Below are 14,922 nucleotides of genomic sequence, written 5' to 3'. Positions count from 1 at the left end.
CTCTTTATTGATAACTTATTGACGATCCGAATAGGATAACAGCGGCACCATTGAGAATGAGGAACTCAAGGGCTTCCTCAAGGATCTTCTGGAACTGGTGAAGAAGGATGACTACGATGCCCAGGACTTGGCTGCATTCGAAGAGACAATTATGCGGGGTGTTGGCCATGATAAACATGGCAAAATCTCGCGCAAGGAACTAACCATGATCCTATTGACTTTGGCCAAAATATCACCTGACGAGGAGCAGTAAATGCCTTCTTAATCTTGTTACTTGGCGTTAAGAGATATTTTTCTGATTACCAATTTGTGGTAAATGAAATGCAAAAAAAAAGTCTTGGAGTATATGAAAAATGATTACTTTAAAAATGAAACAACAACAACAAAAGAATGAGGAAGCACAAGATGTCCCCATCTAAATGAATTCAAAATGAAAGAAAAAACCAAATACTTAAAAATAAATGTTTAAAAAAAAAACACAAATGTTTATGCATGTTAAGCTTTTGAAAGTCTATTTCCTAAACGACACACAAACAACACAAAAAGAAACATAATCAAGCAAAATGAAATTTCGAATTAAAATATTATTGTGTGTGTACTTTGAAAAATAAAAGATAAGATCTTATGATCTGAATTATATATACATACATATATATTATATAAAAGATAACTTGAAACCAGCCATTTATTGAAGCAAAATAATAACAAAAGAGTTCAGTACATCGATTTTATTTAATACTCGATTTGTTTTTTAATTAAATTTTAGCTAAATGTAAGATCGAAAACACCCAAAACCAAAATGGCAAATGCAAATGCAAAGAAAAAAGAAAGTTTATTTAAAATTACATATAATTATATATAAATTAATACATATGCATTATATGTAGCAAGAATTTTTAGATAATTGTTGTTAATAATTGTGCGTAAAACAAATAATTATACATACATAAACAAAACAAACAAAAAATACAAAATCAACTTATATATTTTTGCTTAGTTTTCGTTTCTATTGAAAATTTACTTCAAAATATTTTTGGTGTAATGTATGTGTAATGAAAGAAACAAAAGTAAATTGTAGTATATAAGTTTTACTTTTATCAAACAATGGCCAAGAAAAAGAAAAAAAAAAACACAAGGGAATCCCTTGTAATCAAGCAAAACGATTTTTGCCACTCGAACACGATGCCAGATGACTGGGTAAAAGAAAAACCGTTAGCATGCCCTCACAAAAGACATGAACATGGCCAGAAAATCACTTGGTTGAGACGATGGAGGGAAAGGAAATGCTATTACACTTATGCCAAATGCATGTAGTCGTGATTTAGAGTAGTCCTTCTTGTCGTTTAAGTGCCACTCTCAGCAGCCATGTTCTGTTCGAAATCTATATCTATTTCCACCTGAGGTTCTCTGCCCGCCAACACACATTTCCGTCTAGGCAAACGGTTAGGTTTTTTTGTAGCCTACTTGTAGGCGACAGGCCAAAGGTTGAAACAGTCACAAAACAGAACAGAAATGCTCCAATTTTTACTTTTTGAAACTTACTTACCTTAATTGGAAATGACAAGCCGTGAACTTTCTTTTTAACTCCTCAAGGTGCTATCTCTATTATAGATAATTATCACAGAATTTTCAAATATATTTTCAATCGATTCTCCCAAGTTGATTTCAACATTTTATGACTAAGCTTTAAACACAAGATAATCTTACTTTGGATTTCCATATTCGAAAGAAAAGGAATTATCCCAAAATCTTACTTAAGCTCGAACAAGAACAACAAACAAACAACAGAAAATGCCAAGTAAAAAATATGGAATATATATATATATAAATATAACTAATCTATTCTACTTATGCTATATTTAAGATATTATTGTAACTACACAAAACAAGAAATCAGCTTGACTTTCTATATATACAAAAAGAAAAAAATAGAAAAATATTCTCTAAAAAAACCATGCATATAACTATATATATATAAATATAAATAGATAAATCGATCGTATATGTCAAAAAAACAACAGCAACACACACTATGGAATGAAAAATGTTTTAATAAACTAAACTACAAATACTATACGTCTAAACACAATACAGTTTTTGAATATATCTCTTGGCTTGAACGTTTTCTTTTCTTTCTGGCCAAACGTTTATTGAGTGTGTCCTACAATTCCAAGAGATCATTCAGTTCTTTCAGGTAACCATTGACACTCATCATTTTGGTATTCAAGTCGGTGGATAGTAAGGTTTCACCCGTTTCTGTTTTAGCATCATCTTCTAGACTCACCAGTTCATTAACATGATCCATAGTCTCTTTGATTTGCAAGCAGTAACTAAAAGGCCAAAACTCATAAGATTAGTATTTCTATATAGACTATATACTGATAAGAGTTTCCTTACCAGTTGGGCTGCTGAAATTGATTGGTGATCACAAAATCTTTGCAGAAACAGTTATCCAAATGCCAAAATCTATTGAAAATCTGCAAAGATTCTTCTTTTGGCCATGGCCATTCTTTGATTTGAGCCATTTGCAGTTCAGGCCATTCCAGATTCTCTGTATAGCAATATCTCAGATCATATTCATAACGATGATCATTGTTTCGAGGCAAAAGAAAATTATTTTCACTGTCGAAATGTTTCACTAGGAAGGCAGTGGCTGGATTAGGATCAACCTCAATGCTGGGAGTAGGTAACACGGCATGAAATGAAAAACCCGAAGGATTTGCACTGAGCATACGTGTAGAGCCATCTGCATAAGTGATGCGGGTTTGGCTAAAGGATTAGAACAAGTTAAATTAGATACTTTAAGTTAAAGTCCCCAACTTACCATTTATCTATGTTGACAATCAATTTAGTTATGTGTCCAAAGGAGGACATGTTGATTTATATTTTGAACAAAACAATTTTAAACATTCACAAGACACACACTCACACTCACACACATAGATAGGAACTAGACGAAATTTATTTTCAACTACACAAATGAAACAAAAGTCAAAGATTACTTTAAATACAATTTAGATTCCATTTGCTATTAACGCTCCGTATCGAGTTTCTGCTGATAGGCCAATCTCTGCAAGATTGTGGGGTGGGTGTGATGCCAACGAGCATAGCAATCATCATAGACGGGGAAACTGAGATGATCCGCATAGATTTTGATTAGAGCCTGCCTCAGCTGAAAGGAATAACCCAAATGATGGGCAAAGCGATCGGCTGTGTATTCGAAACGGCGTAGATTCCACAGCATTAGGAAATTGGCCAACGTTAGATAAGGCGTCAGGGCGAAGCGCAGAACTATAATGAAGCCAACAATTATGGGACACACACCAGGATGAAAGCGTACGGCCTCATAGAGTTGGGGACAATGGAAGAGTAGACCAAATAGCAGCATTGTGAGAAAGAAATGAACTTTCATGATAACTGTGGCCTTGTAGAAATGTCCGTACTTCCAATGTCCCAACTCATGGGCAACCACTCCAGCCACTTGCTGATTGGGCAAACCTCTGCCCAACTCGTATGGCTGCAGTTGGGACGGTTCCAGACCCTTATTGTACAGCAACGTGTCAAAGATCACAATTCTCTTCAGGCAACAGCTGCCATAGAAATATGCGTTGCTATATTGCATAGTCTTGGTCCGTATGATGAAGACACGGTCCATGGGGAATCCCGTCATGTCGCAAACCTTCTTGATATCCTGATACAGAGGACCTTCGGGCAATCTCTCTTGTCTGCCAATGCAGGGAATACAGCAATAGGGTAGCCAGAAGACCAACATCAGGGTGCACAGAGCCCATATTAACCAGAACCAAAGGAAGAACCAATAGCCAACGAATGTCACAAAAAACACAACGCCCATTGTAAACGGAGCGAGGACCAGTTGACTCAAGAGAATCGCTATGACTGCAATACAGAAATACAAATAGCAGGGAAACCTCCTTTGCGATCCATAACGCAACTCCAGAATGCATTTATCATAGGCCAAAGTTGGCAGGAATCTGAGGCATATATAGATGGTCAAATAGAATACAAATATCGGCGAAACGAAGATCTCATTTTTGGTCAGAGGTTTCAGAGTCTTCACAGCCAGACGCCAGAGGAAGGGATAGAAACCGAAGTAAAGCTCCACAGCGCTCAAAATCATGTCAATGACATGTTTCCATACAAAAAGTTCCGCTTTATGCAACTCGTAGACCCGGGCACGATGATAGATCTCTGGAGGTATAACCATTCGCAGTTCTTCAGGTACAATTATAGCATTCAGACAAACCAGTTTCTACAGTTCAAGAGAGAGAGAGAGTGAGAGCCATTAGTTTTGAATAGGGATTTGACGCCTTTTTTCACCTGTCTTATCGTTAGGATTATCTCCCACATGTGATCTATAACCAATATAACTATTAAGAGCCATAGTAGGACTTCGGGGTCCACCTTTGGCCAATCGTCATAGAATGCCATCAAAATATATCATGTTTCCCTGGAAACAAAAATGTATATTAACAAATAAACAATTACTAAACTCAATTCAATTTAAAATATATGTAGAAACATTCGATATATTCGATATTCGCAAAGGGAGCTGAGTTTTTTTACTATGGCTATGAGTTGCAAGTGTCAAAAATTTCAATTTCCAAATGAATTATCAACTAAAGCGTCCTCCTCTCTCTAGACTCTCCAAACGCTCCAAGCGATCCAATATGGTGGGATGTGTATGATTCCAACAGGAGTAGCATGGATCCGTGATGGGATATGTCAAATTGTCGGCATACAACTTGAGTAGAGCCTCCCGCAGATCCCGATCATAGCCCAGCTCATAGGCAAAGCTATCGGCCTGATACTCAAAATGCCGCGTATTGGTTAGTAAAACAAAGTTGGCCAAGGTGGTATATGGTGTCAAAACGAAACCAAACATGATCACAAACCCGACTATAATGGGTTGGACTCCCGGCTCAAAGCCCATTGCCTGATATATGGGTCCATGGGCAAAGGACAGGGCGAATAGCAGAAACGTCAGCAGAATGTGAATTTTGAAGAGAATAATGGCTCGATAGAAATGTCCATGCATCCAGTGACCCAGCTCATGGGAAACAACGGCAATCACTTGATTATCCCGCAGACCCTTGCCCACCTCATGGGGCAATAGATCGCTGGTATTCCTTTGTCCTCGATTCAGAAGCAGCGTATCGAATATCACTATCCTCTTGAGGCAACAACAGCCATAGAAGAAGGCATTGCTACCCGTATTGGGGTCATTGACCTGAATAATGTGCACCTGCTCGATGGGAAAACCCACTGCCTCGGTCAGCCGTTCCATTTCCGAGCGCAATGCTGATTCCTCCAAGGGCACACGATGTCCAATGCACGGATCAATCAGTAAGGGGACGATCAGTATAAGAATAATTGTAAAGACTATGGACAGGAGGTACATGCCCAATAGGGCATAGTTTCCAAAGGCAATGAAGCCATACACAATGGCGAGTACCAAAACGATCATGACCATCAGCCATATGATTATTTCAATCACCTCCTTAAGGATTCGTTTCCCCAGCGGTGGATAATATTTAGTTTGGACACTGGGTATACAATATCTCTCATATAGATGTCCCGGCAAAGCCTTAATTGTCATATATGTGCTTAGGAATAGGATAAACAAAATGCTAGTCACTGTCTCGTCCTCCATCCAACGAGCTACGGCACATTTTGTGGCCAAGTTCCAGAGCCAGGCATAGAAACCAAAGTATAACTCAATTACGCCAATGGTGATCACAAAAACCAAAGTATTCACCACGGTGAACCAACTTTTATGCAGTTTGTATTTACGCATCCTTTCAAACAGTTCCTGCGGCAGATAAGGACTTATCACCTCGGGCACTTCCACGACCCGATATACCATTCGTATCTAAGGAGCAAAAACACACACATTTCAAAGATGGTCAAATTTGTTGGTTCTTTACGATTGTTTTGTTTTTAGGGGCAGGGGGGGGAAATTTCACCTCACGTAGCAGCAGATAGAGACTCCACAGGTTGTCTACAATTAGAATGGCTATAATTATATGGAGCAAATGATCGGGATCGTTCCAGAAGTGCGCAGACATTTTAGCTGCCCCACAATTGAAAATTTGACATTTTATGCTTTTATGTAAACATATTTCAGAATTTTGAAGAGAATTGTTTTATAATTATAATTGTGTGTGTGTGTTTGTGTGTGTGTTCCTTTATTTGGACTAAAAAATGGGAACAGTATACAATAATTATACTTTGGTCTGCTTTTAGTATCTACTTTAATTTCTTCTGCTCCTTTAATTCTTCGAGACGTGCCAATCGTTGTAGTAAAGTGGGGTGTGAGTGATTCCAGGTGGAGTATAACCAATCGTAGACGGGAAAACCCAAATTGTCCATATTTAGTTTGATCAATGCCTGTCCCAGTTGATCGGCGAATCCCAGTTTAAAGGCGAACTCATCGGCCTGATATTCATAGCGACGCGAGAGAATTGTCATGGCGAAGTTCATGATGGCATTGTAAGGAGCCATCACATAGGTGAACACAATAAGCAGGCCCACCAGAATGGGACGGATGCCTGGCGCAAAACCAACTGCCTCATAGAATGCAGCGTATTTAAAGAGATAGCCAAATACCAGGAACATAAGGAGCAAATGAACCTGCATAATGATAATGTTCTTGGTCACGTGACCCAATTTCCAGTGGCCAAGTTCATGGCCCAGAACGGCCAGAACCTCTTGATCTGTGCACCCCTTGCCCTTCTCATCATCTGTCAACTCAGAGTCATCGGATTTGCCCTTGTTGAGCAGCAGTGTATCGAATAAGACAATTCTCTTTGAGTTCCATAGGCCATAGAAGTAGGCATTGCTGTGCGAAGAACGTTTCGAGCCTTCGACTACATAAAGTTTTGTAAGAGGAAACTTGAGTGAGGCTGCCAAATCTTCAATGGACTGCCTCAGAGGTCCAGATTCCAATGGCGTGTACTTATCGAAGAGCGGTGCAATAAAGATGGGATAAACAGTGAGCAATACCAGGGAAAGTATGCCCGTGAATAACCACAGCCAGATGAAGAAATTATCACCACCACGCTGGACTATGAAAATAATAGCCGCGGTGATGGGAACCATTAAAACTTGAGTAACAAGGAAGCCTTTTAACTGATCCCAGGCAAAGAATCCGCCTGTCTGCTTATTGAATCCGTGCGTCTCCTCCAGTACGAAGGTCTTGTAGATCTTAAAGGGCAGCGCCTTGAATGTGCTCAACACATTCGAGATGACCACAAAGACGCAGCTAACCACAATCTCGTTACTCACATCCCATTGCAAATAATTCACAATGTCTAATGAATGTTGCCACAGTATGGCAATCAATCCTATATACAATTCCACACAAAGCAATAAAACATCCATTAACAGGGCTTTAAAAATGCCAAAGTTCTCCTGATCCTGACCATATTTTCGGGCCTTATGGAATGTTGTCTCACTCATATGGGAGGTAAGCTCCCCGGGTACTTTCAATGCATTGCGATAGACTTTCACCTGAAAATAGAGCAAGTTAAATAAATGAAATGTCAATGCAATTGGCGTTTCTAAATTTATCTTTGCGTTTGATTAAACAATTTAATTGCTTGATGACGCGCCGCCTGACTTGGCATATCTACCCTCTCACTCACACTTTCCCGCTCGCCCCTTACACATGTGCCGGCTATTCGTATTATTTACCTGTCTCAATGCGATATAAATCTCCAGAACATTTTCCACAATAACCAAAGCTAAAATGCTGTACAGCACCGTATCTGCCTCCGATGAAGTCATAGCGAAGCTACAACTAATTTTAATTCATCAAAAAAGTGCGAAAATTTGCTAGGGCTGAATTGGAGAGCAAACACGAATAAGCCAGGTATTAGAGATGGTCACGTGCCTCAAACTAGAGGCCCACTTCCATCTTTAGCAGTGAAGAGTAATCGATAGGTTTGGTCGTAACAGCTGTTTTGCCGGTTTTAAAATTTAAATAATAAACATTTTGTAAAAATATGTTGTTAATTAAACGATTTCACAGCAGCATTCAACGGATTGCCCACGTGGGTAAAGCTCATCAGCCAGGGGATTCCTTTAGCGTAAAGGTAAATTTAAATGGGGAAGTCCCTTCCTTCATTGATGTTATGTTATCTTGAAATGATTCATTAATAGGGCTGGATTAAGAATATACGCCGGCTAAAAAACAACATATTCCTGGATATCAACGATGGATCCACAAGTAGTAGATTTCAAATAGTGCTTCCACGTGATTCCCATACCCAGAAACTTACCTCAGGCACCATTGTGAGTGCCCAGGGTAAGATTCAGGTGGCTCCCAATGGTCACTATGAGCTGCATGCTGATGCAGTGGAATCTTTGGGTAAATAGCAGATTCTTTACTCCTAAAATGATGCTGAAAGTCTTAGCTTGTCTTTTGTATAGCCGATGGTCACCTGCAAGATGGCTTTCCCTTTTCACCCAAACAGAAACATCCTCCAGAATATGTGCGAGAGCACTTGCATCTACGCTCTCGCATTGATTCTTTTGCTGCCCAGATGCGTTTACGGCACAAAGCGCAAAAAATCATACATGATTACATGGATGAACTGGAGTTCGTGCAGATCAATACACCACTCTTGACCACCAACGATTGTGAAGGAGCCGGCGAGGTAAAAGCATGCTAAATGGGAATCATCTAAATGGTTACATAAATATTTCTCATTGAATTTAGGTTTTTCGCGTTCAACCAGATTCTCAGGGTTTACTAAAGCAGATGTCGCGTCCCAATGTTCCTCTGGATCAGAGTTACTTCGATCACAAAGTATTCCTCACCGTTTCTGGACAACTTCACCTGGAGGCCATGTCCTACGGCCTGGGCAACACGTATACGATGGCTCCTGCCTTTCGTGCTGAGAATTCCAAAAGCCCTTTGCATTTGGCCGAGTTCTACATGTTTGAAGCCGAACTGGTACATCTTAAAGATCTGGAGGATCTCTCAGGATTCATAGAGAAAATGTTAAAGACCACTACCAATCGCCTGATTGAAGCCAGTGGGCAAGATTTGCAATTCTGTCAAGTTAGTGCGGATGCCAAGCAGGATTTACCATGGCTAAATGTCCCATGGCCTGTTCTCACCTATGACGAAGCATTAAACACTTTAATTAAGCACAAAGACTCCTTTACGACTCCGATTAGCCAAAACGAAGGTTTCACCAAAGAGCAAGAGCTCTTTCTAGTTGCCCACTGCAAGGCACCAATATTTGTGATAGATTGGCCTGTCCAACAAAAACCTTTTTATATGAAAGTCTCCGAGTCAAATCCTCAGCGAGTTCATGCCTTGGATCTCTTGATGCCTTCGGTGGGTGAACTGTGTGGCGGCAGTTTGCGTGAGGACGATGTCAGCAGATTGAGTACTCATCCGCAATTGCCCAAAGATTTGGCTTGGTATGTGGAATTGAGAAAGTTTGGCGGTGTTCCGACCGGTGGATTTGGCATGGGATTTGAACGTTATCTGCAATTGCTGACGGGTGTAAAGAATATAAGAGATGTTATACCCTTTCCCCGATATCCACATGGCTGCAGAATGTGAATAAATTATCTATTTGTACATAAGTATAAAACAAAAAAGGCTTTAAACAAACATTAACAATTAAATAAATGTAACAGAAGTATAATAATTAATAATTATTCAATGTCAAATAATAATTCATAAAACTTTATAAAAGTAAATCTAAATTGTTGTAAAAAAAGAAGTCTCTAATCTATGTAGGTATCTATTTATTTTTGTGGGCGCTGCAGGACTTGACTTAAGATTGTCTCTGTCTTCTGCTCTGCATCTTCTTACAATTGTCCCAACATGGGTTTACGCCCTGGCCACGCCTCCTTGGCATATTTCTTCTTTTGCGGGCCTAAGGCGTCTCCTTCCCCACTTGAATCGGCATCCTCAACAAAGCGACGAACTGAAAAATGATTGCAAATTATATGAGTCCTTGGGATGAGAAAGAAAATTTTAAATCGCTTACCATTCGCATTTGCTATGGCCAATTTTTGGGCTATTGAAGTGGTCGCCACGGCCGGCTCTTCAAAAACTGGCGTTACATCTGGTGCAGGATTAGGCAAAAGCAGGCCCAGCTTGGAGCCAATGCTCAAGGGTGAGATGGGTTCATGGCTATCGTAAGTAGTAGCTGGTATACCCTGATATAAATTATTAGGCGAATGAGGTGAATGCGACAATTGCCCGGTGCTGGAGTTGCTGTCTTTCTGATTATCTCGATGCTGCTGCTGCTGTTGGTTGTGTTTAATCTCGACCAGACTCTGCTGAAACATCTGATGGGCATTGCTGGTATGGCCACCACCTGCATGGATACCCATATGATTGGGCTCGAAGCGTGCCCGTTTGGCTGGCAGTACCGTTGTCTGCACTAAATTTCGAAATCTGCCCACATTTGGATCCACATCCTCGGGATTTATGACGATCTCCTCATCATTGAAGGTAACATTACGACGCTTGCGTCCAGGTTTACGTATATTATTGTCATCGGCGATACCCAGCATAGAAATACGTCGATTATGAGCAGTATTATATTCGGTGAGATTCTACAAAACAAGTTCGAGGTAGTTAATTAAAAAAGACATTTAAATGTAAGTTAAACTTACATCCAATTCCGTTTGGCACTCTGGCAAACCCAAGAGCGCACCATCAGTTGTCTCGCTCAGTGGTAGATCCTCCATTATATTGCTATGTTGACCTGCTGAGGGTCTCTCACGCAAAATATAATTCCTCGTGGAGGCACCAAAATGAAAGGTGGAATTGATTTGCAGCTGTGTGGGCTTATGAGCTTCCAGCCTCAAGGTTCCTATGAATGTACCATGCGCTGTAATTGAGTAAAATTGATATTAAAATCCGCCTACTGATCCTTATCGATTTTCACTGACTGGATCCCAGATCCACCAAGTAGGCTATGTTTAGATGCTTGTGATACACAAAGGCCGCATGTACCCGAGAGCAGGAGGCGTGATCTATGCAGAAATCATTCATCTGACTATTCCGTCCAAATAGATAACATCGCTTCTCGTCGACCATTAATTTCTGGACCAATTTTTCTTCTTTCAGGACATCCAAATGTAGCCCAGTAGGCGGTTTGCCTGCCCTGTAAAATCATATACAAATTGTATTTCACAGCTATTAGGTTTAGTTGTCTTTCACCTACCAACTAGGTATGTCGTAGCTATTAGCCATAAATACAAATATTTATTTATTTATTTATTATTAAAAAGTAATTTTCAATTTGTTTATACAGAATTTTGCCGCAGAACAAAAAAATTGCCTAAAAAATACCAAAAATTGCGGGTGGTAATTAGAGATGGGCACAGAATCAATTCCTGTTAATTAACAGGCTCAAAAAAGATCGACAACAACAGTCTGTTAACATTCAACAGAAAGATTTATTTTGATTTCTAAAAATAACAAAAAATAAATTTAACACACACAGCAGCGGCAGGTGGTTAATGATAAGTTATAATTTAATTAAAAATTCCAAAACGGAAGTTGCACAACTTTTGGCTAACTTCCACTAGTTGTAACACATTAGAATACCTGGCTCCAAACTGGATTTGGAGATCATCGCATCACCTTTAATAAAACTCGTGACGTGATTCATATCGCAATTAAGCTGTATAATTAGTAACCAACATATCATATAATAATGGCTACCACAAACGTGATAGCCGATTTGTGCATATTCCTGCTCACCTGGAATGTGGGTACACATTCGCCCAAAGATTTGTCCCTGACCTCGCTGCTGGCCTTGAACGGAACCACCCAATGCCCGGACAACCAGCTGCCCGATATTTACATCATTGGAATGCAGGAGGTCGGCACTAGTAAATTGAAAATATTCCAAGATGATCCCTGGGTCCTGAAAATAGCGAGTTACCTATTGGATCGAGAATACGTGAAAGTGGAGAGTAAACAACTCCAGGGAATACTGATCACCATGTTTAGCCTGCACAAACATGTGCCGCACATGAAGGATATCGAGACCGATGAGACACGCACTGGCCTGGGTGGTCTCTGGGGTAATAAGGGAGCGGTAAGCATTCGTCTAAGCCTCTATGGAACGGGTGCCGTGTTCGTTTGCTCCCATTTGGCTGCCCATGATGATAAATTGAAGGAGCGCATAGAGGATTATCATCAGATAGTGGACAATCATAAATACAAGACGTCTGGCTATCGTAGGATATACGATCACGACTTTGTTTTCTGGATTGGCGATTTGAATTTCCGTCTGTCGGGCGATCTATCGGCCTGGGATGTACGCACATCTGTGGAAAATGGCAATTTCGCTGAGCTCCTGAAAGATGATCAATTGCGTCTGTTGCGAGAATCGGGCAATGCCTTCAGTCTAATGGAGGAACAGTTGCCCAACTTTGCACCAACATTTAAGGTTGTAAAACTAAACAAATTACACTTGAACCACTTTTCTTGTTACCTTTATTAATGCGAGAATCTTTTTTCTTATTCTATTTCCCCCCCATCCTCCAGTTCCAAGAGGGCACCAATGAGTACGATTTAAAGCGCCGCCCCGCCTGGTGTGACCGCATATTACATCGCGTGCAACGAAACATTTACCCGGGCATTACTCTGAGTGCCAATCAGTTGTCTTATCAATCCAATATGGACTACACCCTCTCCGATCATAAACCTGTCTCGGCAACCTTCAGCTATAAAATCGAGACCGCTAATCTTACCTACACAGATGAAGAGCTCCATGAGATGACTCACGGTGCCGCAGTGACCACCACAAGAACTAATGTTAGTCTTCTTATCGCTCTAATTGCTTTTGTAGTTCAAATTTAATTTTGATTTTGTATTTGCTTTTTGTAGTTGTTTAATGCCCAGTTAGAGGATTGGTAGTAGTAGACCGAACCTTCAATGGCCGCTTCCCAAATTAATTAATTAATTAATGGTTTAATTCGATTTCTTCCAGTGAAAGAAACACTCTTAGCTAATGATATCAAGTACAATTTATGGTTGAATCTCAGCTAGTCAATCAAAATGCGAAACGTTTATACTCTTTACATCAAAAACGAAAACATTTATCAATTCGATTGTGATACATAAGAATTATATGTTTATACATACTCTCGAAACTGACCTCGAAAATCAAGATTAGATCCTTAAGATCAAGACATTAATTGTTAAAGATTATATCAAAGTATTTAATTAAATAAAGCAATATATGTATATATACATAAGTACATATTTTCGAGCAACAAACTGACCATATTCAGTCATGTTAAAAACATTTCAGCATCTATGATGATTATTAACTAAGTATTCATCATACTTATTTAGGCAAACACATCTCACTCATTGTGCCTGCCCATCTTATCAATTATATCGACGACACTCTCCAAACCTAAAACTCTCATCACATTTTTTGACTAATAAACTGACACAAAACAAAGGCCAGATTGTTGATCGACCAAAACTGACAAAAACAGGTTAATTTTGGTGATTTTTTTTACACAAAAAGCTGACGCTATGACGAGACAGAGAGAGAGAAAGACAAGGTGAAACAGAGAGGGCATTATATCACGCTCATGCTAGATAGGAGGAACTAACTACCCAGAGGGCCATGCTAACTTTCGGTCTTTGGAGAAGTTTGAATACTCTTAAACTCTCAACTAAAGTTAGGTGAAAGTGTAAACTCACAACAATCGCTTGGAAAATTAAAAAGTTAATGACCTCAAACTTAATTTTTGACAGATCTTTACTGTGAACCTGTATGATAAAGTCATCCGATCAGATATGTATAATTTGTATAGTGTTAAGAAGCTCAAGTAACCTTCGTGGTCAATAAGATTCTTAATCCAGATGGGTGAATAAATAATCAAACAGAAGGAAATATGAAGTCCTTTGAGATCTCACATACTGAACAATAACATACTCCCATGTGCTTAGCTTTGTACTAAAATTGATGTCCCCCTTTTTTAAAGGGTATATCAAACAAACTACCACCCAATCATCAGATATAGGGGGATTTTTTTTCACTCATAGTCGAATGTTTTAACTTCACAACATTTCTTTTAATTGAGGAGCTCGAGCAAAACTACAACTAGTTTATATATCTGATCTAATATAGAATATATACTCTATAGTTAGGCACGTGGAATAAAAACTTAGGTGCGAATTTCACTTAGTTAAAGTTTTCTTCTCTAATCGGTATAAATTGCACTTGGTGAAAAGTTCCCCTTCATTGATTAAATAAAACGAAAGCAAATAAATCAATCGTTAATAATTGCACTTAAAATTTACAGCTACAACAACGAAAAAAAATCAAGCTACATATATGTACATACTTATGTATGAAATAAATTTACGCAATTTTACCGTTAGATTTTCTCGGTGCTTTACCCCCAAGTAAACAAACATTACTCGGCAATTGTTTATAGAGCAGTAGCAAGAAAAATTAAAAAAAAAAATAATAAAAACTTGTTTAACTTATTCAACTGATAAACAGTTTCATTCTCATAATCAATGTAAAAGCTTGATTCGATTCCATTTATAGTTCTCTTGAGGAAGTTAAATGTTTCTCCCTCTCCCCATCTCATTCTCTCTAACCCTCTGTCTATTTCTCTTTGCGGTTTGTTTTTGTTTTCATTTTCACACAAAGGCCATAGAGTTGAAATTTATTTGTTAATTGAATTTGTTATTAATTGCAAATTTGTTAAATAAATATTTGTTTTTATTTTTGCTCCACGCTATGGAAATTTTGCAAACATTTTCATATTGGACTGTGAGAGAGATTGTCGTGTTGTTTCTGTATTTCAACGACTGTCGAATTATGTGACAGATAAACTGATTAGGTAAATTTATGACCCCGCACTAAAATCTGTAGGCTTTATTGA

The 14,922-nt window shown here is 39.0% G+C and overlaps 7 protein-coding genes across 10 annotated transcripts in view; 3 read left to right on the top strand and 4 right to left on the bottom strand.

Moving 5' to 3' along the window:
• The window catches only part of Cbp53E (Calbindin 53E), a 32,306-nt gene extending 30,217 nt beyond the window's left edge, over positions 1 to 2,089 (top strand). For both annotated transcript variants that reach the window (XM_068288974.1, XM_068288973.1), the window contains one exon: positions 35 to 2,089. In XM_068288974.1, coding sequence (XP_068145075.1) covers positions 35 to 253 — 219 coding nt within the window. In that variant the 3' untranslated portion in view covers positions 254 to 2,089. The remainder of the gene's footprint in view (positions 1 to 34) is intronic.
• Positions 2,032 to 4,537, bottom strand: ste24c (ste24c prenyl protease type I). Its single transcript, XM_068288972.1, has 4 exons — positions 4,339 to 4,537; positions 2,825 to 4,270; positions 2,398 to 2,769; positions 2,032 to 2,330 (listed from the first exon to the last, which is right to left on the bottom strand). Exons 1-2 carry the CDS (start codon positions 4,447 to 4,449, stop codon positions 3,032 to 3,034), a joined length of 1,350 nt encoding a protein of 449 aa, XP_068145073.1. The 5' UTR covers positions 4,450 to 4,537; the 3' UTR covers positions 2,032 to 2,330; positions 2,398 to 2,769; positions 2,825 to 3,031.
• A 13-nt stretch (positions 4,538 to 4,550) lies between these two features.
• On the bottom strand, positions 4,551 to 6,206 carry ste24b (ste24b prenyl protease type I). The gene is made up of 2 exons (XM_068288970.1): positions 5,985 to 6,206; positions 4,551 to 5,890 (listed from the first exon to the last, which is right to left on the bottom strand). Exons 1-2 carry the CDS (start codon positions 6,084 to 6,086, stop codon positions 4,634 to 4,636), a joined length of 1,359 nt encoding a protein of 452 aa, XP_068145071.1. The 5' UTR covers positions 6,087 to 6,206; the 3' UTR covers positions 4,551 to 4,633.
• On the bottom strand, positions 6,190 to 7,900 carry ste24a (prenyl protease type I). The gene is made up of 2 exons (XM_068288971.1): positions 7,714 to 7,900; positions 6,190 to 7,530 (listed from the first exon to the last, which is right to left on the bottom strand). The coding sequence occupies exons 1-2, from the start codon at positions 7,804 to 7,806 to the stop codon at positions 6,268 to 6,270; spliced, it is 1,356 nt and encodes a 451-aa protein (XP_068145072.1). The 5' UTR covers positions 7,807 to 7,900; the 3' UTR covers positions 6,190 to 6,267.
• Positions 7,901 to 7,955: 55 nt separating this feature from the next.
• Positions 7,956 to 9,755, top strand: AsnRS-m (asparagine--tRNA ligase, mitochondrial). Its single transcript, XM_068289180.1, has 4 exons — positions 7,956 to 8,114; positions 8,182 to 8,389; positions 8,452 to 8,678; positions 8,741 to 9,755. The coding sequence occupies exons 1-4, from the start codon at positions 8,025 to 8,027 to the stop codon at positions 9,596 to 9,598; spliced, it is 1,383 nt and encodes a 460-aa protein (XP_068145281.1). The 5' UTR covers positions 7,956 to 8,024; the 3' UTR covers positions 9,599 to 9,755.
• NiPp1 (nuclear inhibitor of protein phosphatase 1) lies at positions 9,587 to 11,358 on the bottom strand. The gene is made up of 5 exons (XM_068289181.1): positions 11,220 to 11,358; positions 10,945 to 11,159; positions 10,666 to 10,883; positions 10,032 to 10,605; positions 9,587 to 9,968 (listed from the first exon to the last, which is right to left on the bottom strand). Exons 1-5 carry the CDS (start codon positions 11,246 to 11,248, stop codon positions 9,850 to 9,852), a joined length of 1,155 nt encoding a protein of 384 aa, XP_068145282.1. The 5' UTR covers positions 11,249 to 11,358; the 3' UTR covers positions 9,587 to 9,849.
• On the top strand, positions 11,353 to 14,778 carry LOC137576216 (phosphatidylinositol 4,5-bisphosphate 5-phosphatase A). 3 transcript variants are annotated; one of them, XM_068289185.1, is made up of 3 exons: positions 11,353 to 12,455; positions 12,554 to 12,823; positions 12,999 to 14,778. In XM_068289185.1, exons 1-3 carry the CDS (start codon positions 11,715 to 11,717, stop codon positions 12,999 to 13,001), a joined length of 1,014 nt encoding a protein of 337 aa, XP_068145286.1. In that variant the 5' UTR covers positions 11,353 to 11,714; the 3' UTR covers positions 13,002 to 14,778. The 3 variants fall into 3 exon arrangements, with proteins under 3 accessions (XP_068145286.1, XP_068145285.1, XP_068145284.1); XM_068289184.1 differs by having other exon boundaries at positions 12,896 to 14,778; XM_068289183.1 differs by having other exon boundaries at positions 12,554 to 14,778.
• The last annotated feature ends 144 nt before the right edge of the window (positions 14,779 to 14,922 follow it).

Source organism: Drosophila tropicalis, unplaced genomic scaffold (assembly GCF_018151085.1).
Source record: "Drosophila tropicalis isolate 14030-0801.00 unplaced genomic scaffold, ASM1815108v1 contig_593, whole genome shotgun sequence".
Taxonomy (NCBI): Eukaryota; Metazoa; Arthropoda; class Insecta; order Diptera; family Drosophilidae; genus Drosophila; species Drosophila tropicalis.
Note: the sequence above shows the minus strand (reverse complement) of the source record. Positions and strands in the feature narration are given on the sequence as shown.

What these genes read in the sequence shown, in the direction of transcription:
- ste24c (XM_068288972.1), bottom strand. Translation starts at nt 4,449, where the DNA reads ATGGCATTCTATGACGATTGGCCAAAGGTGGACCCCGAAGTCCTACTA. An exon ending in TAATCCTAACGATAAGACAG is followed by an intron (nt 4,271 to 4,338) that starts GTGAAAAAAGGC and finishes CTTGAACTGTAG; the next exon opens with AAACTGGTTTGTCTGAATGC.
- ste24b (XM_068288970.1), bottom strand. Translation starts at nt 6,086, where the DNA reads ATGTCTGCGCACTTCTGGAACGATCCCGATCATTTGCTCCATATAATT. An exon ending in TCTATCTGCTGCTACGTGAG is followed by an intron (nt 5,891 to 5,984) that starts GTGAAATTTCCC and finishes TTTGCTCCTTAG; the next exon opens with ATACGAATGGTATATCGGGT.
- ste24a (XM_068288971.1), bottom strand. Translation starts at nt 7,806, where the DNA reads ATGACTTCATCGGAGGCAGATACGGTGCTGTACAGCATTTTAGCTTTG. An exon ending in TTTATATCGCATTGAGACAG is followed by an intron (nt 7,531 to 7,713) that starts GTAAATAATACG and finishes CTCTATTTTCAG; the next exon opens with GTGAAAGTCTATCGCAATGC.
- AsnRS-m (XM_068289180.1), top strand. Translation starts at nt 8,025, where the DNA reads ATGTTGTTAATTAAACGATTTCACAGCAGCATTCAACGGATTGCCCAC. An exon ending in TGATGCAGTGGAATCTTTGG is followed by an intron (nt 8,390 to 8,451) that starts GTAAATAGCAGA and finishes TCTTTTGTATAG; the next exon opens with CCGATGGTCACCTGCAAGAT. An exon ending in ATTGTGAAGGAGCCGGCGAG is followed by an intron (nt 8,679 to 8,740) that starts GTAAAAGCATGC and finishes CATTGAATTTAG; the next exon opens with GTTTTTCGCGTTCAACCAGA.
- NiPp1 (XM_068289181.1), bottom strand. Translation starts at nt 11,248, where the DNA reads ATGGCTAATAGCTACGACATACCTAGTTG. An exon ending in AGTGCCAAACGGAATTGGAT is followed by an intron (nt 10,606 to 10,665) that starts GTAAGTTTAACT and finishes CTTGTTTTGTAG; the next exon opens with AATCTCACCGAATATAATAC. An exon ending in GGCCATAGCAAATGCGAATG is followed by an intron (nt 9,969 to 10,031) that starts GTAAGCGATTTA and finishes ATCATTTTTCAG; the next exon opens with TTCGTCGCTTTGTTGAGGAT.
- LOC137576216 (XM_068289183.1), top strand. Translation starts at nt 11,715, where the DNA reads ATGGCTACCACAAACGTGATAGCCGATTTGTGCATATTCCTGCTCACC. An exon ending in ACTTTGCACCAACATTTAAG is followed by an intron (nt 12,456 to 12,553) that starts GTTGTAAAACTA and finishes CCCATCCTCCAG; the next exon opens with TTCCAAGAGGGCACCAATGA.